The 24,103-nt window shown below is 39.4% G+C and overlaps 2 protein-coding genes across 2 annotated transcripts; both read left to right on the top strand.

Moving 5' to 3' along the window:
* Positions 1-673: 673 nt before the first annotated feature.
* Positions 674-4,200, top strand: LOC120312330 (prolactin-releasing peptide receptor-like). Its single transcript, XM_039352960.1, has 2 exons — positions 674-734; positions 2,793-4,200. The coding sequence occupies exon 2, from the start codon at positions 2,799-2,801 to the stop codon at positions 3,849-3,851; it is 1,053 nt and encodes a 350-aa protein (XP_039208894.1). The 5' UTR covers positions 674-734; positions 2,793-2,798; the 3' UTR covers positions 3,852-4,200.
* A 4,850-nt stretch (positions 4,201-9,050) lies between these two features.
* LOC120312275 (prolactin-releasing peptide receptor-like) lies at positions 9,051-10,082 on the top strand. Its single transcript, XM_039352824.1, has one exon. It carries the CDS (start codon positions 9,051-9,053, stop codon positions 10,080-10,082), a length of 1,032 nt encoding a protein of 343 aa, XP_039208758.1.
* Positions 10,083-24,103: the final 14,021 nt, after the last annotated feature.

Genomic DNA, 24,103 nt, shown 5'->3' with positions numbered 1-24,103 from the left:
TATCAGGCAATGTAACAGTTCATTAAGCATGTTGGTGCCAGATACGAGAAGACACTTTTTACAACAGCTCTGAGGATATTTTCAGTACCATGGAGAACACCCATAGCTTCATCTAATGGAATTACTAAAAACCGGGCAAACCCTTCTTTACAATCCTCCCAATACAGTATGATCATTACTTATGCTTCAATTATTTTTATATATTTTGCTAGGGGTTTAAAAAAAATAAAATTATTTAACCAGGCTTATTACCTTTTTAGTGTGCTAAATATTTTAAGGATGCTAAGTAAATATTTCTGAATATTTGCAGGTTTCTCAATAGACCTATTCAAGAATTTTGAGGAAAAGAACAAGGGGAAGAAAGTCTCTTGAGCATCAGTTAATTTGTGGTGGTGGTGATATTTGCCTTTACTTTCTCTTTTCCTTTTTAAAGCAAACATTAAACTCAAATGGATAAAGTGGGCATCAGTAAGTCTTGCATTTGGGGAAGGGACATAGCAATCCGTTCAGTCTAGTCTTAATATGATAATTAAAAGAGGAAAAAAAGGGAGGGGAGTCATTGCTGGCCATGCCACACTAGCAAAATTGATCTCTGTCGCTTTAAACTCTTATTCAATCAGTTTGGTTGGTTTTGCAAGCCAGGCACAGCATATTGATTCAAGAAGACAATGATTCCAGCTCCAGGACTCTCTCCCCTTCGCTACGAATAGGACAGCTTACCCTAGTAACAGTAGGTGAGAAATGAGATGTTTTGAATCCTATTTCTGATGCTCAGTAAGGTTTTTGTTGTTATATATTTCTCTGTCAGCTGCATGCTTATTATGACTAAGTATTATTGCAGTTCATTATGACCTCTGGAGTGCCCATAAGCATTTCCTTGAGAATATTTGATTGATAAATTATATATTGCTTTGGTCCATGTGACTCTCTAAACACACATTCATTTGGTCTGTTGTAACCTGCATTTTTCTAAGGATATTGTTGCTTGTGGTGACTTAAAAAACAAAAACTTATCTGAAAGCATTAATTATAAATTTGACTCCAACCTCTAGCAGGTATAAATGGATTTTCAAAAATAATTTCATACCTCTGATTTTATTGTGCAATTTTATTTTAAATGAGTTGTTCCCAGAAGTGCAGTTTGCACGTCTATTCATAAAAGTTCCACAAATAGAAATAGATCTATGGGCTAACTATTTACATATTTATTTAATTATTCGACTCTGTAGGATGTGGGAACATGGATATGATAACCTGAAATGGATACCAGTATATAGGTTGTGAAAAGATCATCTTAAAAAAGAAAATCATGGGTGAAGAGAATCAATAAGTATTAATTAACAGATATTTTTTTGAATATATATGACATTGATGATTTTTAACTTGATCCTCCAGCAAGTAGATTTAAAGATACTTTCCAATTCTATTTGATAACAGCAATAAAAACCTCTCCATGCACATTCCATTGGATGGAATACTATCTCTAAATCTTCAGCCTATGTTCTTTTACTAGATGATAGAAACATGTAAACAAGCTTTTTCCACTAAGGAAAATAAAACAGTAATCAAAAAGCCACAGGTAGACTGGAAGTACTATAGACTGGTAACAACATATTTCAGTTTCTAGATCATCATCATTATTATCACTATTATTTGCATGATGATGGATTGTATATTGATGGAATTGTATTATTGTTGTGAAGAATTTTCAAGATTGGCATGTGTATGTGTTGGGGGTGGGGGGAGAGGAGATGTTAGAAAACCATACTTTTTTTCTGGTCAATTTATTAAAAGACTGAGCCAAGACAACTATATCGATTTGCAAGAATGAGCTCCATCTTAAGAAAATCAATACTTTAATGTTTATGATTTTGCAACATATAGCTCTATTCTAATTTTCTTCTAGAATTTCTCATCTTTCATCAAGTACATTATAACATGACAAAAGGAAATCAAAAGGGGATCTTGCAGGCATGAATACAGTATTTCTGAAAATCACGTTCTCATGCATCAGTGCATAAACACACACACACACACACACACACACACACACACACACATTCACCCACACACATACAACTCCTAAAAGATCTTCCATTGGTCTTTCCAGAATAGCTTCTATCTGCCATGTCTTTAATGCTACTAAGTGCTGATAACTGCATCTCCTTAGCAATTGGTTTTAAAACATTTATCTGTTGGGGGTCATAAGCAATTAAGCCATAGATATGGTCAAAATCAAAATTTACTAGTCACCCATTTTTCTCTGACGCTTCCTTTTTGATTCTGAAACTCATTTAACTCAACAGCCTAATTTAGATTGAGTGGTAGGGAAGGAAGACCTGGAGTTAATCTCGTGGGCTGAAACCTGCTTTAAAATATGTGTCCATTTACTTGCTTAAAAGTCAGAAATTAGGGTACATGAGTCTGTGGGTGTACTAATTTTATGTTGTGATTGGAAAGCTAGCAATCTGAATATGTATTTCCTTTATCATTTTCTCCTAATTCTTTGTAGCCCTTCTTTTGTTCTCCTACAAACAAAAGTAAAACAGTAACATGAGTAACCAAATAATTAAAATAAAATATATGTTTGTGTATATGCATGTATGTGGATGAGTGTGTTTGTGTGCACACATACTTTTTCTGATGCTGGAAATGAACATTTTATTACATGAAGAAGCAGATTTGGGTACTGTAAATGTAAATGAGATACAAATAGAAATATGAATCCACAATCAGAATAAGTGGATCATGTCTAAAGAGCATACTTACAACTACTGTTTATTATCTTACAGGACAAAATGTATGCATCATTTGAAGGTTCTAGCACCCTTCCTATAAACACCAGTGCACTAGCTCTCGACTCTGCTACGAATGGGACCAATATATTTTTCCAGGGTTTGCAGCTGGTGCAGCGACTCAAATTGCTGATCATCCTGTTGTACACAGGTGTGGTCATTATCGGGATGGTAGGTAACTGCCTCCTGGTCCATGTCATTCTGCATGTCAAGAAGATGCACAATGTCACCAACTTCCTCATTGGGAACCTAGCCCTTTCAGATGTGGCGATGTGCACCACATGCGTCCCACTTACTCTTGCCTATGTTTTTGAGCCACGGGGCTGGATTTTTGGCAGCGCAATGTGCTATTTTGTCTACTTCATGCAGCCAGTGACTGTTTATGTCTCTATCTTCACCTTGGTCACCATTGCAGTTGATCGATACATTGTCATTATACACCCTTTGCGACGCCGTGTCTCCCTTCAGCTTAGTGCTTATATGATCCTCTTTATCTGGATTTTGTCCTGTTGCTTAGCCTTGCCAGCTATGGCACATACCTATTATGTGGAGCTGGACCAGCAAGGCATCATCCTATGTGAGGAGTTCTGGGGGGATCAGGAACACCAAAGACAAACCTATGCTTTGTGCCTGCTGCTCGTTACTTATTTTTTTCCTTTGCTGGCCATCCTCATTTCCTACATCAAGATCTCCCTCAAACTAAAAAACAGGGTGATGCCGGGCAGTGTCACTAAAAACCAGGCAGACTGGGACAGAGCTAGGCGGAAAAGGACCTTCTGCTTGTTGGTCATAGTAGTGGTGGTCTTTGGAGTTTGCTGGCTTCCCCTTCATGCCTTCAACTTTATTCGGGACATTAACATTAATGCAATTGACGCTTATTATTTCAGCCTTATCCAACTGGTTTGCCATTGGTTTGCTATGAGTTCTGCCTGTTATAACCCCTTCATATATGCCTGGCTTCATGATAGCTTTAGGGAAGAACTTAAAAAATTACTTGCCTGGCCAAGGAAAGTAGTTCCCTCTGGACAAAGTGCAACTGTGAGTGTTGTTATCTGATCAATAATGCACCTGGTCTCCTGACAGACAAAGAGTCTATAGTTTAATGATTCCGTGTTGAAAACAGCAGTATTTTTGTGTTGAAGATAACAGCCAAATCTTGCTGCTTTATAAAAAAAACAAAACAAAACCCAAAACATAACAAATGGCAGGCTCCATAAAACAAACAAATGAACAAACAAAAAACAAAGAATTAGGACTAGTCATGAAGGTTGCAGCAAAACGATTTATTGAACCCTATAAACAAGAATCTGGTTAACCAATGGTCAGCAAATGTCATCCAGGTCATGGTTGCTTTTCAAAAGGCAAATGGACTTTCTTAGTTTTCTTTTCTTTTTTTCTGAAGAAGCTTCTTGGATGAAAAGCAAAACATTTTCAAGGGGGGAAAAAAAGCCTAAGAAAGTCCAGTTGCTTTTGAAAAGCATTTTTGGGATAACGGTCAGCCCTACATTTCTTTTAAATAAGGATTGGTGGAATTCAAGGAAGGTTGAACTTGGATCTCTTGTGGACTCTAAACTTATAGCATGTTTCCCTTTCCACCCCAGATCTGTTTGTCCTTCTCTAACACAACCAAGAACATATTCATATGCAAACCTGGCAGTGGAGAGCAAATGGGATTAAAATGCATTTTTAATAAATTAATTTTGGTATCAGTGAAAGTCTCTGGCAGTAGGAGATTTGTTCTTTCCTTGATGTATAAAAATATTCTGCTGGATTACAAGAGTGGTGGATGTTTTACTGAAAATATTGCAGATATTATATATATTATATAAGTGATGCTGCACATCTGTTAAAATTGTATTTCATGGCATATTTCATAGCTCCTTCCTTCTCTGTAAGTCATTGAAATCTTTCCTGCTAAATCTTTCCAATACTTATAGTTGCTTGGAAGCACAGAATTCCATCTCTCACTTCATCAGATCCATATATCAAGAATGACTAGTTATGGAAGCAGTGCAAACATGGTTAACTGAATATAAAAATACATTCAACTAATGTATAATATTATATGAGTGGTTTGAGAATGCAACATTAAAACATCTTCACACTGTTAAAAAGGATGATATGCATCAATAAACATAGCTATAAGAATTGTGCTTTTATTATCAATATAGCTCTGTGAATTGTCACTATTTACTTTACATAATTTATACTTTAATATATTTGTCACAATCCATAAGTTTGGCATTCTATTTCTTTGACTTTACAGTGTCATTCCCTCATCTGTATCTCTGTGCAAATATGTTTCCCAAATAAGGAACATGCTTCATGGACATGATGAAATAGACTTGTCTCCATAAAACTTAAGTCACAATAAATATATTAGCCTTTGAGGTGTCACTTTCTTTTTGTGTGAAGAAACTTACACAATTATCCTTTCTGAAAGTAGGAGTTGACTTAATATTGACCAGAAACATGGGAAGCATTCATTCCAATGATCTGGGAGTGATGATGATTTGTTATATCTTAATCAAAGTGTTTGCTGCCATCTATTGATCAACTGACTTGTTGCTGTACAGATTCAGAAATTACAGGCTTTATAAAGACATGGTTGCAGCAATGTCTGAATATTTTTTAAAGGAATAAACCCTTCTAGGGCTGTACTGTTGATCATCTTTATAAAAAACTTGGATGAGGTTACAAAATATGATTAGCAAATTTGCAGATGACCCAAAGATAGACTACAGTAGCAAGGCTCTGGAGAATTTTAAGAAGCTGAAATATTTTTCTGAAAACCCAGCAAAATTAATCTGAGAAGATGCAAATGTCATCTGTGTTTGGTAGGAAAAATCAATGGCATAAATATAGGATAAGTGCTCATACTGGGCAAGTGGAAGAAAACCTTGATGTCTTGTTGGATCACAAACTGAACCTGAAGCAACTGGATGGTGCAGCTGCAAGGAAAAGATAGGAGAGGAGAAGAAGGAAAGGAAAGGAAATCCTGTACTACATCAACAGAAGAATAGTATAAATAACTCTGTTCTAGAATAGTCAAACTACACCTAAATAGTGTTCATTTCTGGATACCACATTTATAAAAAATATTGACCAACTAGGCTATTTCTAGAGGACAATAGTCAAGAAGATAGGAATGTATGAGGAATGGTGGGAGGCACTGGATCTATTTCAAGGCTTTTCAACCAGTGGTACGAGTACCACCTGTGGTACACTGGCACCTGGCAGGTGGTACGCGACCATCCTAGAAAAGTGGTAGTGAGGGAGAGAAATGAGCTGAACTGGTGGCAGCACCGCACAAGCCTGAGCAAGAGATGGCTGGAGCTGCAGGGCTGTCAGGGCTTAGTGGAAGCGCCAGGATCAGCACCAGGCTCCAGCTAGAATTCAGCACTGATTCTGCTGAGCCCAGAAGAAGCGCCGATCAGCTGGAATGTTGCAGCATCTCCAGGGTCTTGTGATTTACATTCAGATGCTTGGCAACTGATTCATATTTATGACGGTCACAGTGTCCCAGGGTCATGTGAAGTGACCAAAACCTGCTGCAACCACCCAGCAGACGGGGGGGGGGAATAAAACCATACACCCCCCACCCCAGCCCCGCTGCCAATCCTCAACAGAAATGCTCACAACAATGAAAACCTCGGACAGGAGGAAGAGCACCGCTGGGCGGGCAGGCAGGCAGGTGTCTTGCTCGACTCTGGCTTGGGGGGCACTTTTTTCAGTGCTATTGTAACTTCAAACAGTCACTAAGCAAACTGTTGTAAGTGCAGGACTAACTGTACTTTATCACTTTTTTCCTTTTTTGGGGGAGTGGTTGTCAAGTTTTTGACACCTTGCTAGGCAACTGGTGGTACTCGGATATTGCCATATCCTAAAAGTGGTAAAACGGGTGAAAAGGTTGAAAAGCCCTGATCTATTTAACCTGGAGCTAAAGAGGACTGCAGGAAGACATTAAGTTGTCTATCAGTATCTGAAGGCTGTCATGTAAAAGATGAGACAGAATTATTCAGAATTGTTCTACAAGGCAGAACAAGAAACAATGAGTTTAAGTCACAGGTAAGTAGATTTTGGTTGGACCTCAGGAAAACATTCTTAAAGATTAAAGTTATTCAGACATCCTTCAAATTGACTGTCTCAAGGTGATGGGTTTTCCTTAGCTGGAAGAGGATGGATATTCAATGATGGGGAATGCTGTAGTAGTGGATTCCTGCAGTGGACTGGGAGTTTGACTAAGGGTTCTCCAAGTTACATTCTATGATTTTATGGTTAATCACCTTGAACAGATACAACCAGTTTTGTATACACATTTACAAATAACAGTTTTAAATTCTGGATTGATGCCCTCCTCCCTACAAAGAGAATTCCATCTCAAGTTTTCAGAGTTAGTCTTACTATTTACTCAGTTACTTAAGCATTAGATGAGAATTTATTATTCTGTATTTACCCTGCAGCTGGTAAATCCACCAATTCAGTTCTTATAAAAACACTATTCAAAGTTGGATTGAAATAGAAAAAAAGCTAGTTATGCTGTTTTATTTGATAACAACTTTTGTCTTATAATGAGTCAAAATTTTAATTCTTTCAAAAATTGTGTCTTTCTAGGTCTGGGGAAAACATGCACAACTTGAGGACTTTGTGTGTTTCTCTAAAAATAAGCAGAGCTTTAATTACATGGTTATAACCAAACATTTGATTTTTAATGACTCTATTAGGAGTTATTAAAACCAGAGCCATCAAAATTTCAGTGATTGTTCTGAAAAAAAAAATCTGCGAAGCTTTCCAATCTCAGTTATTTTTTATGTTATTTGCCTTATTTATGTAAACTGTGAATTCATATTCATGGAGACGATGAGTTAATCTCTGAACAAGGATAAAACAAACTGATGGTATTTATTGATGCAAAACAATGAATTTAAATTCAAAACAAGTTATCTTGGGATAACCAGCAAAGTTCAGAATATGATTACAATTGAGGGCTATACAATTATTTCCTCCAATGGTCAACATTTGATGATAATGGAATACACTTCAGTGTGGCTGTTCTCTGAGAAGATAATTTAAGCACTCTCACTGGAAGCTGGAAACAGAAAATACAGAAATAGCTATTAGACTAACAAAACCCACTTTGAATATTTATTGTACTGAAATCATTTTCCAGCAAAGAGTGTTAGAAACAGGAAAAGAAGCAGGAGAATAGAGAATAAATAAAATACCAAACTATCTGGCATCAAGTAACTAATTCCCTGTGCTCGCATGGTTACTTGAAACAAATGAAAATTTCAGTCTGATTACTATCAGTCTATTATATTCATAACACATATTGCTCATTTCTTGGCAGTATAAATGCAGATAACATACAAGTTAAGCAGATGAGGGACTTCATTTTCCAAACTTAATGCAACATACTAAACTTGGTGGAACCAACAAACGTCCGAGGCACACCTATAGTTAAATATGATTCAACATTAACTCACAACTGCAGGAAAGATTTTTCGATGTTCTGAGTCCCTCTAGTGGTGATAATATTTTTTTACTACTTCATCCTTTCAGCAACATTTCTTTTCTAAAAAGTCAGCGGCGCCAAAGGCTCGCTCTGCTTCAGGGGCTGTAAGCAGGAAACTCTGCGCCCGGTTTCGCTCAGATGTTCTTGTTGATAAAGTGTCTCAGAGATGGTTCGCCAATCAAGAGAGAAATACTTTAGTGAAGACACTAAACGGAGAGAGATCCCTCCCCCCAAATTCATTTTGAATATATAGTGAGGACTGCTAAAAACCTTCGATTCACCAAGTCCATGCCTGCTTGCTTGCTCTCTCCCTCTTGCTGTTACAAGCAGCTCTAAGTGGTCATGGAGTTGAAAATCAAATGAGATTAGAAGAAGAAGGTGCAGAATGACATCGGACTTCTGGAGATAACAGCTGTAAGTATAGTTCTTAGTATAATAATGATTTTCTCAGTAGCATGCTTTTAAAGGGACAGAGTTGGATTTATGTGGAAGAAAAGAGGGTCCCAGTGGATTAATTGTATCTTATTATTCCTATGTGTAAGGACGTGTCTACTGAGGCTCATCTCTGCGTCTTGTCTTTTGCAGATGAATATGTGCAAATGTAAGGTGGCCAAACTCAAGATAAAATCTGTCCATCCTCCCAGGATGATTTTTTTTAAAAAAAATAATGACCATACGGGCATGTTTATGTGCCCCAATTAATGTTATTGGCAAGAAAATTATAACAGTGGGAAAAGGCAATGGATCCAGCAAATCTGACTTCTCAGAGCTTTCTTTCTGCAATTCAGAACAACACCAGCAGCCTCTTCCTGGGGCTCCAGCTTGTCCAGTTCTTTAAGCCTCTCATTATTCCTTGTTACTCTCTGGTGGTTTTCATTGGCATCACTGGCAATTATCTCCTTATTTATGTTATCTGCAAGACTAAAAAAATGCACAACGTCACCAATTTCCTTGTGGGCAACTTGGCATTCTCAGACATGCTAATGTGTGCCACGTGTGTACCCCTGACATTGGCATATGCCTTTGAACCCAGAGGATGGATCTTTGGACGCTTCATGTGTTACTTTGTGTTCCTGATGCAGCCGGTCACCGTATTTGTGTCTGTTTTCACCCTGACTGTCATTGCTGTGGACAGGTATTTTTCCATGGTTTATCCCCTTCAGAGGAGGCTGACAATACCCATCTGTGTATATATCCTGGCTGCTATTTGGTTGTTGAGTTGCATACTAGCTGCCCCAGCCTTGCTCCATACTTACCATGTAGAATTTCCAGAACTGGACTTCTCCATCTGTGAAGAATTTTGGTTCAACAGGAAGAGGGATCGCTTAGCTTATGCCTACAGCACCCTCATCCTCACCTACATTCTGCCCTTAACGGTGATCTCTGCCTCCTATCTGAGGATCTCAGTCAAGCTGAAAAACCGAGTCGTTCCTGGGAATGTTACCCAGAGCCAAGCTGAATGTGACCGAGCTAAGCGGAGGAAGACTTTTCGTCTGCTCGTCTTGGTTGTCGCTGCCTTTGGGGTTTGTTGGCTGCCACTGCATATCTTCAATGTCATCAAAGATGTTGAAATCAAACTGATAGACAAGCAATACTTTAACCTTATTCAGCTGATTTGCCATTGGTTTGCCATGATGTCTGCTTGCACAAATGCCTTCCTTTATGCCTGGCTACACAATCGGTTTAGAGGGGAGCTCAAGAAAATGTTTGCTCGGAAGCAGAAAAAGACAGCACCTGCCACAAACTGCATTGTAGCTAGTATGGCTTTGTAAAGCATGGGGTTCCTTCTCATTTCTCTACTTTTTGCCCCGCTGTACCTGATGTGAAAATTTATCCAAACAGAGCTAATATGCATAAAACAATACTTTTTCAAAACACTAATCAATTGTACCAATAAAGGCCATGGTTACATGCTTTCTTGGCACAATATACTCATAACTGCTATTTCAACATAGTGGATTCTTGCAGTAAAATATCACATATGTGTGCACAGGGGAAAAACAGAAGAAACAGACTATAAATTTTGTGAGGGCTGGGAAAAAAAGAAGAATTTCAATGGGTAAGAAAGAAAATTGAAAAAGTACCCCAACTGCTGAATCCAATATAAGCCATGCCATGCTATAGGATAACTAGGCTGTGATGTGGGGCAGATGGTGGTCTTATAGGTGCATATTTTGCATGCACATATCTAAGGAGAAGGAGTAAATTAATGGGTAAATTTCCATAAATGTCAAAGAAAAACAGTTATAAAATATTTAAATGAATTAAGAAATATTTCTCCCATCCTGAACTTTAAAGTACCATAGATGTTGTTTTTAAAGCCCAGAACCTCATGCGTGTTTAGCTTCAGCTAGATAGTTTTTCAACTGCTCTAAGACAAATTTATTCTAATGCACAAGTGAGTGGACTCTTTTTTTAACCAGGTGCCTTATTTTTTAAATATTCCTAATTTTATCAACTGAAGGCTGGGATGGGATGAGTGGGATGGGAATGAGCTGTGCTTGGATGGATACTAGGAGTTTTTGAGAAAATTTCTTGGCTTGGATTCATAATTGCAAGAGTTGTTGCCCTGGCTGCTTTCAGTGTTGTTGGGCCTGTGACAGAACCCCTCTGTAAAATTCTTTGAAGCTTCCTGTGAAAAAAGTCTCTGGCTTCACCAGAACCTGATCACATCTTTGCTTCTGATTTTCTTTGTTTTTGTCTGTTTACTTTCATCTCTGATTAGAAGATTTGTATTGGCCATCTCAATTTCACAACAACTCAGCTGACTGTTTTTCTTCAGGAAGGACTCATGAATCACAATACAGTGGCATCTCTGCCACAATTCTGTTTAGCATGCTTTCATTCCACAGATGATATGAAGTGGAGAGACAGGTATTAGGTTTATCACTGTCATGTTGCTGTCTTTAAAGCAAGGAAGAATGCTGTCACCTGTTGCCATGTTTGATATTTACATTTTCTTTTAGGTTGACTCCTTCAAAAAAAAAAAGTGGAAGAGACTTGAAAACTGCATAAGATGCTAGACATGTTCTTTGTTAAGATGAGCAGCCAATAAATTTAATAAATAGTAATAATTTGCAAACTACTACGGTTATCAAGTCAACTAAATCTCGGCCTTTTCCTGCCCTTCTTTGTTTGCTTTGCATTACTTTGAATTTCTTCAATCAATCATGTTCTTACTTTCCAACAATCTCTAGATTTCCCTGATTTTTGAACCCAAGTACAACAATTACACATTATCAAATACTAAAATTCAATGTCTCATTAGAGTGGCATGCTTTTATTTTGTTTTAGTCAGCAGTTTCACACAATCTGGACCTGGCATTTTTCTTGTTTTTTTATCAATCACATAATTAAATTATTTTATAAACATAAATTATTTCAGTTTCTCAAACTCCCTTCCTGAAAACCTTTATTCTAGTATGGATATCACATACATTATGTGCATGTGCTGCTATTATCTTATTGTTCCCAAGAAACACCATTTATTGACTCAACTCCATTTAAAGAAACATTAATCTTTTTTTTCAAGATGAAAACTATACTGATTTCCATACATTTCTGGCTCCCTTCAAAGTGCAAAAGTTGAAAAGAATTGCAAGAAAGAAAAGAAACCATTTTAAAACACATGGAATGCAAAATATCACATATGGCAAAATTGCTAAGTTTCCAAATGAATTCAATATTGTATATGATAACTGCAAACACTGTTTTTGACATTCCTTCATCTGGATGATTAACAGAAACATTAGCACTTGCTTTGAAAATTCTCATTAAAATCAAAATTTGCTGTTGTTGCTTGGAAGTTAATTCTCATATTGTAGTCATTGGCAAATACATGGGTGGAATCCAAATTAATTGGTATATATACCATCTGGAAAAACTGAATTCATTGGGGAAAATCCAGTTTTTATAAAAGAAGCAATTTCTTGCAAACAATATATTGTTACATGATTAATTCTATTAATCCAGAACTACAGTATGCTCCACCTAGAGGCAGTATAAACAATATTAATATCAATATAATGGCACAGGAGTTGCATATTTGAAGGATGGTCCCTCTCCAACTGTTTTTGTCTGTTTTTTTATGCTCTAAAGCAGTGGTTCTCAACCTTTTTAATGTCGCGACCCCCAACCGGTCGTAAGTCGAGGACTACTCAACCTGTCGTAAGTTGAGGACTACTCAACTGGTGCAGCACCGTTTGCAGAATGGGACTTTTGGCGGGCTCAGCAGGGCAGAGACAGCCTGGACAATTCCTATTGGCTTTTGAAAGCCAACAGAATTAGACTCTATTCAAGAGAGTCTATTCCAGTGGTTCTCAACCTTTTTAATGCCGCGACCCCATAATACAGTTCCCCATGTTGTGGTGACCCCCAACCACTTATACATCACCGGGTGCCAGGGGCATGGCCAAAGAAAAGGGGGAAAAATGGCGGACAGCCTTGTTTGGCGACCCCCGTGAAATGGTCGTTCGACCCCAAATGGAGTCCCGACCCACAGGTTGAGAACCACTGGTCTATTCTATTGGCTTTCAAAAGCCAATAGAATAAAAGGGAGTAGCACAGCTAAGGAAAAGGGGAAAAAAATGGCTGACTGCGTTGTTTGGTGACCCCCGTGAAATGGTCGTTCGACCCCAAATGGGGTCCCAACCCACAGGTTGAGAACCACTGCTCTAAAGCCAAGTTCAATCCATTAAGCACTGCTGTCTCATGGGACCAAGTAGGTGTCAATTTTCTGTTGAGCCACCTGTTTTGGAACAGCATTCTTATGAGGCCTAGGTAGCCCTAATCCTGATGTCCTTCAAGATAGCCCTGAAAACTGGAAGTTTCCCTAGATCAGGGTTTCTTAATCTTGCTAATAACTCCCAGAATTCCCTCACCAGATTGCTCATTGGGGAATTATGGGAGATGAAACCCAGACATTTGCTGGTGTTGAGAAATACTGTCCTACTTTCTGGCCCAAGAGAGATGCCTATCCTCGGTGGAAGAAGTATATGCTGCGTTGATGGCTGAGACTTTTTTTGTTCCCTGAAATGACTTTTTTTTTTGGAAACATTGAAAACCTTTCTTGTTTTTGCTTTTAGTCCTTGTAAACTGGCCCGCATGATCATGAGTGGCCAGCCTTAGAAGACAAACAAAAATACAAGGAAGTAAGTCACAGTATCTCTCTACCAAACTTTGATGCACAGTCAGGGAAATTGACAAACTGACAGTCAGGGAAAAGACAAAGTTGCCTTTTCACTTGGGTGATGTGGAGTAATGGGAATGTGGCAGAAGAATGCCAACTTCTTAAAGCCTTTTGCAGTTTTTGTCTTTAGCTCTGAAGCAAAAGTGAGAAGTAGGGAGAAAATTAAAAATGGGAGAGAAAAGAAGCTGGCAAAGGTTGTGAAAGAGCAAAAAGAGTAACTCTAAGATTGATAATCTATTGCAGTTTTCCTCCCCCTTAGCAGCTTTAAGATATGCCAACTTCAACTAGATGGCAAATAAAAAAGAGATTAGTAAACAAGCTGAGCGCATTCAGAAAATATATAATACAGAACGAGAGCTGAGGGTCATGGGGTGACATCAATTCCTACCATCTAAACTGGGGGGAAAGGGTGTCTTATACCCTTATGTCAGTGGTGGTGAATCTATGGCATGCATGCCAGAGGCGGCACTTGGAGCCCTCTCTGTGGGCACACACACACCGTCGCCCCAGCCCCACCTCCTCTCATGGCCCCCTCTTCACCAGCAGCCCCCCGGGAGGAGAGTTGCCCCCAGGCATGGCCCACGCAAAGCAGCGCAGCCAAGGACATGGTAGTTGGGCAGCGGGACAAGACTCTGCTCTTGTGCCCCGTCACACGCAGATGATGCTGCAGGGCACAGGTGGAGGGCGTGGCCGCCATGGCACTGCTGGACTGCCTGAGTGATCTGTGGCGGGCTGTGGAGGTGGTGGGTGGCCCAGTGGGCAGGGCAGAGCGGGGACGGGATGGGGGGACGGTTTTTGGGCACTCGGTCTCTAAAAGGTTCACCATCACTGTCCTATGTCAACCACAATAGAATTGATTAGATGTGAATGGTTCAGTAGTCTGACAACTTGCATAAGGAGGCTTCCCATGACAGGACTCATTATTTTGGGCATTTAATTTGCAAAGCACAACCAGCATTAAAAAAAAAAACAACCACACAACAGATCTTCTGGCAGGTTTACTCTACAAGCCTCTCAATTTTGGTTTTTAAATAGTTAATATTTCTTTGACCTTCGTTTTCCCTGACTGAAAGCTGTAAAGTTTGGTTCTGGGGTTTCAGAACAGATAATCTAAATTAGACTAAAACCAATCTGTCTACTCCATCCAGATCAAGATTTGTTAAACCAACCAAACCAAACCCCTTTAAGTATAATGGTATGACTTCTTTCTCCAGTAGTAATTAAATGTTCCTGATTTCAGTACTATGCATGGTTTCACTGCCATCTTGTGGCGATGAGGAATTATTTAGATCAGGTACTGGTTTGCCAAGTGCAAAATCAAATTAAAGATGTGAATCATTTTACATGGCTGGTGATTTTTGGGAGTTAGGGAACAAAGAGCCTATGGTCTTGTACTGGCCATAATCATTAATCATTCTGAGAATCTGGACGCTTTATCTCTTTTATCATGACCACGATATATTCATCCAGTCTATGTGAAGACAATTAATGAAAACTATTATTGTACTCTTTCTCTGGAGGTTTGGCTTTAGCAGGTTTGGCTGTTCATGATGGTCTCAAGAATCTTCCTCAATGCCAAAATTCATCAGTGCTCTTTCTTGATTTCTTGGCTTCTTCTAAAACCACGTTGAATATCTGGCATTGCCCTTTCCATGTAGGACAAACAAATCTAATAATGGAAATTATTTGGATGACCCTGATATGGAAAATAAATTCAGGGAAATATTCACCAGAGAAATATAATAATACTTTACATTAGTTGGATGGATATATTGTGGTCTTGATAAAAGAGATAAAGTGTTCAGTTTCTCAGAATAAAGATTTATAGAAATGAACATAGGAAATAGGACTCTGGATTTAATTCTATCCACGATTCACTGCAAAGTTGCATTATATCTGTAAAAATATGACCTTGTCATTAAATTTAATTATTTTCAAGGCATTAAAATACCAATTAAGCCAACACAATCACAATTATTTTCCTATGAAGAAGATTCTAAGAATGAGTGATCTAGTTAAGTGGGAAAATGAAGGTCAAAACTCTCCAAAACATTTTATTGTTACACAGATAGAACATGTACCATATATCAGGAAAGGAATTAGTTTAAGACATCATGTGCATTGTTACCCCACAGTGCCAAGAAGGCTCTTTCACAAAACAAGGCTTTTTTCAGAAACTTAAAGAATTATCCGAATGAGACATACATGACTGAATTAATAGTTCTTGAGACTTCTATCTTGGAAACTACATAGCATTTATAGGATATAAAGTAGTAGGCTTGGGAAATCCATAACTTAGACAGCTCTAAGAACTATGCTTAACTAATTTGCAAAGATCAGTTGCACAATTTTGCATTGTTTCCCAGAAGGAAATAAGGGAAACAAGATCCATTAACTTCTGAACAGGCTTAGTGCACCTAGGGAACTTGTGCACAATGTTTTTGCTCTCCAGCATCTCCAAAGTACACATGCAATTGTGTTTAGTGCTGCTGGTCTCATAACAGTGAGTTAAGCCACAGTCCAGTTAGTAGAAGAATGCAAACACCACCACTAAATCTGGGCCCTACTCTCTGAATTTCTATGACTTGTGGAGAAGCAACCAACCAAAGTGTGAATACAGAAAACAAAGTAAAAAGTATTATTATAAACAAATAGGTGAAATATCTGTTTTGCAATGAGGTGATATCCTAACAATAGTGATTTATTTAATATTTTTAAAGGAGACACCCCTCCCTTATTTCCTTGAAGGACAAAAAAGGCAGCACTTTAGATGGTAGGGGCAGAGTGGAGGAGCAGCCATTGCAGCTGGGAAGTTTCCCTCCGTTGCTGATTATCTTCAGAAGAAAAAGAGGAGGTGCGACTGTAAAAGGAAGCGTGGCAAGCGTGGAGGCCTAACATGTAGGCTAAAAGCTAGACCTTACAGAGTGTCTCTTCCATCTATTTTGTTTGCAAATGCTCGCTCCTTAGAACCAAAAATGGATTACTTGAGGCTGGATTTAACAACAAATCGGGAGGTGAAAAATTGCTGTGTCATTATTGCAAGAGAGACTTGGTTAAAGCCCTCTGTCCCAGAGAGTGCTGTTAGCTTGATGGGATTTTCAACATTTCGGCTGGACAGGAGTTTTTCTCTCAGTGGCAAATCCCAGGGAGGGGGTGTCTGTTTTTATATAAATGACAGATGGTGTAATAATGCCAAGGTGGTTTCAAGTCTGTGCTCCCCAGATGTGGAGCTTCTGACCATCAAATGCAGACACTTCTATCTGCCTAGAGAATTCTCTGTTACCATTATCACAGCTGTGTATATCCCCCCTGATGCAAACAGAGAAGAGGCCCTGAAGATTCTCTGTCATACCATCAGTGGCTTACAAACTACTCACCCAGAGGGTGCATTTATTGCAGTGGGTGACTTTAACCAAGTGGATTTGAAAGCTACCCTGCCACATTTCCATCAATATGTGGACTTTGCAACCAGAGGGGACAATACATTGGATCTTGCTTATTCCAACATCAAGAAGGCTTTCAAAGCTATCCCCCAACCCTCACCTGGGCTCCTCTGACCATCTCTCAGTGCTGCTTATTCCAGCATATAAACCTTTATTAGTCAGAGTGAAACCTACACTAAAGCTGGTGAGGGTTTGGACAGAGGGAGCTATAGAAGCACTACAAGACTGCTTTGAGTGCATAGATTGGGGCATGTTTAAGGAAGCAGCTACTGATAACCAACATACAAATATTGAGGAGTATGCCACCACGGTGTCTGCATATATCCAAAAGTGCGTAGAAGATGTCTGTGTCCTGAAAAGCATTGTTGTGAGGGCGAATTAAAAACCGTGGGTGACTTATGAGGTCCGCAAGATGCTGAAAACATGGAATGTGGCTTTTAAATCTGGTGACATGCTGACACTTAGAACAGCCAGACTAAATCTGAAAAGTGCCATAAAAGGTGCAAAGCAAGCCCATTGCCAGAAAATTCAGAACTTTTTTCAGGACCCAACAAACACCAGGTGAATGTGGCAAGGGATCCAGGCCATTACAGATTACAAGGTGGCTCCATCGAGATGCAAGGATGACACAGACTTCCTAAACAAACTGAATGCATTTTTGGTAGATTTGAGGCATCAACTAATACTCCTTCTAGGAAAGCAGTGCCCCATCCTGATGAGCAAGTGCCAAGCTTTAATGTCACCTCTGTCCGGAAAAAAATGCAGACAGTTAACATTCGGAAAACAGCAGGCCCAGATAACATCCCTGGACGTGTCTTCAGGGAATGCGCAGGGGAGCTGGCTTGTGTTCTCACAGATATTTTCAACCTCTCATTGCAGCAGGCAGTGGTCCCATTGTGTTTTAAGATGGCCATTGTTATGTCCCGAGCCTTGCAAACGGGCTCGGGGCGTTTGCAGGCAGTCCCGGGCAGGTGCAAGCTGCCCGGGACCAGACAGGCTGTCGCCAGCGCCTGTGCGCATGCGCGGGTGCTGGCGTGGGAAAAGTAACACATTGACCCGGGAATTGCCTATATAAGAGGCTGGGAGGTTTTGGGCATTGCTGAAGCCTTCACCTGTAAGCTGAACACACAATAAAAGAAAACCTGAGAACTACAACTGCTTCTCACGTCTGCTTTCCGCCAAGGACTCAACAGCCATCATCTTGCCAGTGCCAAACAAGTCCACAATTACAGGCCTCAATGATTACCATCCGGTTGTACTGACATCCACCACCATGAAATGCTTTGAGAAGCTGATAAAGGACACTATTGTATCTAGCCTCCTGCCAGCTTTTGACCTGCTTCAGTTTGCCTACTGACCAAATTGCTCTACAGAGGATGCCATTTCTTCCATTCTCAATCTGAGCCTGAAGCACTTAGAGGAAAGAAATGCTCATGTGCGTTTGCTGTTTGTCAACTTCAGTTCTGCGTTTAACACAATCATTCCCCAGCATCTAGTAGACCAGTGGTTCTCAACCTGTGGGTCGGGACCCCATTTGGGGTCGAACGACCATTTCACGGGGGTCGCCAAACAACGCAGTCCGCCATTTTTTCCCCTTTTCCTTAGCTATGCTACTCCCTTTTATTCTATTGGCTTTTGAAAGCCAATAGAATAGACTTCTTGAATAGAGTCTAATTCTATTGGCTTTCAAAAGCCAATAGGAATTGTCCAGGCTGTCTCTGCCCTGCTGAGCCGCCAAAAGTCCCATTCTGCAAATGGTGCTGCACCAGTTGAGTAGTCCTCGACTTACGACCGGTTGAGTAGTCCTCGACTTACGACCGGTTGGGGGTCACGGCATTAAAAGGGTTGAGAACCACTGTAGTAGACAAACTGGGCCTTTTAGGCTTAAACACTCCTTTGTGCAGCTGGATTCTTGATTTTCTTACCCACAGGCCCCAATATGTGCGAGTTGGAACAAATACCTCTAATACCATTTTCTTGAGCACAGGTTCTCCTCAGGGCTGTGTCTTAAGTCAGCTGCTGTTCACCCTGTTGACCCATGACTGTTGTGCTAGGTTTGCCACCAACCATATTGTGAAGTTTGCAGATGATACAATAGTAGTGGGCCTTATTCATGCAGAGAGTGGTGAGGATGGCTGAAAAGATCATTGGCAGTTCCCTCCCTCCCATCCAGGACATAGCACAGAAGCGCTGCTTGAGCAGGGTCCGTAAGATTATCTGGGACACTACACATCGTCTTCACGACCTGTTTTCCTTGCTACCTTCTGGGAGGAGGCTTCGTGGTATCTGAAGCAGAACATCCAGATTGAGCCAGAGTTTCATTCCATACAGCATTAACCTTGCAAGCTCTCAAGCTTCCTCCTTCCGTTATATATTCAAGATGGACAATATTTAATATTTATTTGCTACGTATATCTAGGGCTGTGAGTCTATACATATGTTGTTCATAGTGTGTTTGGGTGTGTGTCATGTATGTGTTTCACTTTGAGAACAGGCAACTAAATTTCATTTTTGATGTATGCCATTGTGCCCACAGTATAAAAATGACAATAAAGGTTATCTTATCTTATCTTATCTTATCTTATCTTATCTTATCTTATCTTATCTTATCTTATCTTGAAGTAACAATATCATCCCAACCGTTTTGCAATCAACTACCTTCTTCAATATTCCTGTTTTGCATAAAGTTTCTTTTGATTAAAATGGGGGCAATAAACGCTTGTGTTTTTAAAAAAACACACAGCTTTCTTTAGTCTATTTTATAATTGTGTGCTATGGCACACAAGTAATCAAGAGGGTTTCAGTTGCCGTATTCACCAACAATCTGGGCAATCCATTGGTCTGCATTGCGATATTTCTTCAGTTTCATTGAAGGGCCATGTCCTGATAAGAGTTGTTCATAAAATGCATCCCTGTCTTGTTGAACTTTGTGTAGGTCATCTATAAACTTCCAAAGAGTTGGATGGCACATGCCCAATTGTGCTTGGAGTCTTCGATGAGCTGCTTTTGAGTGATTGTTTGTATGATCCTCTGCTGTCTGTACTTGCTAGAAAAGATTCCACATGGCTGTTGGGAACAAAAGTGGCTGTCTTCCTTGTCCCCTTCTGTCTGGACGACCTACATAGGTATCCTCAAACCAGTGCAGGAGATGGAGCAGCTGTCCCAGGAGATAATCTTCAAGAGCAGCAACATATTCATCCAAGTCTGGACAGACACGAAAGCCAGAGCCACAACCATTTTTGCTCTCACAGCGAACTCGGCATCTGTATTGTAGTCATATGCAGTTCCATCTCTAACCAAATGCTTCCTCATATGTTGTGCTAGATGAAAAAGGCACCCTTTCAAAGCCACTTCCGGGAAGCATTCCCTGATGGCATTTATGGCAGCCAATTCAAAGTCACAGTGAATGGAACATGGCTGGGTGTCAGACATCAGGTTTTAACAAACTCAAACAGCCTTTCATATGTGGAACACTGTTTGTTTGGCAGAAGTGCATACAACACAGGATGCACTCCCTCATACTTCTTTGCTAGGATGACATAAACCTGTGCAAAGAGTTTTGGAACTTATGGCAAAGTCCCGTCTATGTATCAGGTGTTGGATGATTTCAACAAGTTGACTGTGGCGAGCTGGCCTTGGCATGTTGTCATAGATGCTCTGAGAAATACCTAGAATTACCAAATAACTCACTCTGGGCTCTATTTAGTGTTGCTTCCCAAGGTGCCTTGCTATTAGAGTTGGCCATCAGATGACTTTCTTGGATTGGAGTGCTCCCATTCCATTTCCTCCATGGCAGTAACACCAGGGAAGGCTGAACATGCTTCCCAGTTTTTCCCTTTCCCTCCTACCTGTGAGTCTTATGAGCTACAGATCTGTTGAGAGTGTGTGATTTTAATCAGTGATTTGTTCATCCCCTGATTTTGGTTTATTGATTTAGAAGCTCTTTAGAACTGTATGATTATTGCCAGCATTTTTCTCCCCACAAGGGAAAAACATTAGTTTGTTAATTGTATGCTATACACTATTTGAAACTAACGGTATGTTTTACAGCTAGGTAAGAGAAATGACATATACATACAAGGCTGACATAAATAGTTGTGAAGTATAATGATGGGATCTATACGCAACAGAGGTTGCTTTCTGCTGTTCTGCAACATCATTGAAAATATTGCTGCTCTGTTTTGGCTCGGTCACAAAACCTAATGGGCATTTCCCAGTACAGGTAGTCCTCAATATATGACCACAATTGGGACAAGGAATCTGCATTTTGACAAAATTTCCATCTGACAGTTACAAATGCTGCATGCTTGGATTTGCACATGATAATGAGCTCTTAATTCAGTGTAAATTCTTAGTTTGATCTGTTCCCAATCTGCTTCTTCAGATCTACAAACAGTGTATTCATCACCACTGTAATTGAGTCAATTCACCTTGTTGTTGGGTCTTCCTTTTTTCTTTTCTTTCACCTTTCCCAGTATTACAGATTTATCTAGAGGGCTAGGTCTTGACATCATATGTCCCAAATATGATAATTTGAGCCTGGTCAGTAATGGCACAAATGGATTGCTTTGTTTTATGATCCATATGTTTGATCTCTTGGCTCTGCAGTGCTTTTAGGAATCTCCTTCATGAGTAATATGTGCCTAATATCATTTGACATACATGTATCATATATTATGGTGCCTGTTTTTAATATGCTAATATGCTATCAGTTTTCATTAAAATAAACACATTGTTCTTTGGACCGTGGTGGGAATCGTCAGGCATGAAAAACCATGTCCATAGTTTAAGTGATTGCTTAAAGCCCATGCATAGGAATCTTCTCAGCTAATGGTTAGAGTTAGATAAGGGTCAACAGCAGTGGTGGATTCAAATATGTGAGCAATCGGTTGTCTGTGTGGATGCCGCTTCCAGAAATCCATTATGGGCCTGGGCAACAAAAAGTAGCTACCGGTTCTGCCAAACTGGTGCGAATTGGCTGAATCCCACCACTGGTCAACAGCAATCAAGAGGGGTTCTACTTTGTTTGTGGCTACGTACAACATTCACATATATACACATATAATTGTTTTCAAAAAACAAAACAAAACCCTGTAGTCCTAAGGAATTTTATAATCTAGCTGTGATTTTCTTATTTGTTTTTCTGAAATACAGGAATCAATTAGATTTATAAAAGAAGTTGTGACAATATGTGACAATTTGAGTAATGTAGGAAAGACCTTGGGAGACAGGGTGAAAAGATACTACCTAGGCAACAGTCAGATGGAAGACATCATATCCCACAACTGCATAATGGGTGAAACAGCTTAGAAGAGATCCTCCCTAAATTCTTGAGCTGTAAAGGTGAAGGCTGCAGAATATTACTTTCAGGCTTGTGAAATTCTATTAATGTAGCTTTACATTAATGTTAGAATTATCTTGTCTGGCTGTGTTTTCTGTCTGGTCTACCTGGTAAGGCTGATACTCTATTTTTCCAGCTCTCTTCGTTGGAGTTGTTATAGGAGAAGTTTAAAATATATAAAAGTTCTACCATTTTCAATAAAGTACATGAGGGATTGGGGAAATATTTCATAAGCATATATTTTTCACGATACATCTTGTGATAATTAACAGATAGCACTCCTGTTTTATTTGCATGAAATTTGTCTTGCTTCCAGGAAATCATAATTTTATAAATTTAGCTATGAATATCTAAACTTTATTAGCACATACAAAGCTAAAGGATGACGAGAAATGTACAGTGCAATTGTAAATACATCTTCATTTTTAAGTATGTTCAACTGGTATCAGTGAAACTTAAGTCTAGGGAAATGTGTACAAGATTTTAGTGATAGATGTTTTTTGGGCTTTATTTATGCACCTTATGTTTCAGGACTCCACAAAATTCTGTGCCTAGGTTTGTGGCACTGGAACAATGACAAGGGTTTCTTTCTGTTGATGGTTATTTCATGATTCTTGGCTTTTATGTGTTTCTATTTTATATTATGCATTTTGTTTTTATCTATTTTATGGTAAGCCACCCAGAGTCTCATATTTGAGATGGGCAGAAATAATAAACACATAAATTAAAAAATAAGATGGGAAATGGATCAGAGTTCAGCAACAGAGCACTTGCCCTTTAGGAAGATATCCACAAGTGCACACTTGGATAATTTTTTGGAATCTCAGATAACAGGAAAAAATTCACTTCCTGTGAACAGTTGCCTGTTAAAACAGTGCAAAGTCTTAAAAATGGGGGTGCTGTAAATATTATGTCAGTGCAAGTAAACACAGATTTAAAGCAACTGTGTGTTTTGGAATGTTAGCTGGGTTAACATTCCTGGCTGGCTCAGGAATTCTGGGAGTTGAAGTCCACGAGTCATAAAAGAGCCAAGGTTACCTACCCCTGTTCTAGGCTTTCCATCAGCTGCCAATCAGAGCAAATCAGTCTCTGGCCATTGGTCTGGAATGATTGTAACTCAATATTTCTGATAGGTTACAAGTTGACCATTTCTGGAACACTAAGTCTCGATGTGGATGGATAAATAATCAATCCTGTAGAAAGCTGTATCCTTTGTCCATAATGATCAGTGTGGATGATATATAAGTACACCATAAGTGGATAAATAATTGTAATCCTTAAAAAAAAATAATGTGGCGAAATCAAAAAGAAGAGACTGGGCTCTTGACTCTTCCCCTGGTACAGAAAGAAAAGGAAGAGAAGAGGGGGTCAATTTGCATTTTTAGAGAAGCCAGCAAGGAGGGAATCGGTGCTTCCTTCTCTTGGGAGTGCGGTAAAGTAGTTGAGTTAGAACAGTGTTTCTCAACTTTGACAATTTTAAGGCATGTGGACTTCAACTCCCAGAATTCCACAGCCAGCAATGCTGGCTGTGGAATTCTGGGAATTGAAGTCCACATGCCTTAAAATTGTCAAGGTTGAGAAACACTGAGTTAGAATCTTTGTGGGCTGAAGATGGAAAAACTGCTCAATCGGATTTGTGTGGAGAAGGCTTGTGAGTTCTCCCTTTTTATCATGCATCAGAGACATATGCAATAGAAGCAGTCAATACAGGACTGAGGAATTCTGGCAGCCTCTGGGAAAATCTGCCTCCCCCATCAGCAAAACAAGTATTATGGAGAGAATAGTTGGGGGAAGTGAACTGATATTAATATAGGAGTAACT

Source organism: Crotalus tigris, unplaced genomic scaffold, assembly GCF_016545835.1.
Source record: "Crotalus tigris isolate CLP2741 ecotype Arizona unplaced genomic scaffold, ASM1654583v1 scf7180000017536.10889498, whole genome shotgun sequence".
In the NCBI taxonomy this organism is placed as follows: Eukaryota; Metazoa; Chordata; class Lepidosauria; order Squamata; family Viperidae; genus Crotalus; species Crotalus tigris.
This window is presented reverse-complemented; position numbering and strand designations above follow the sequence as displayed.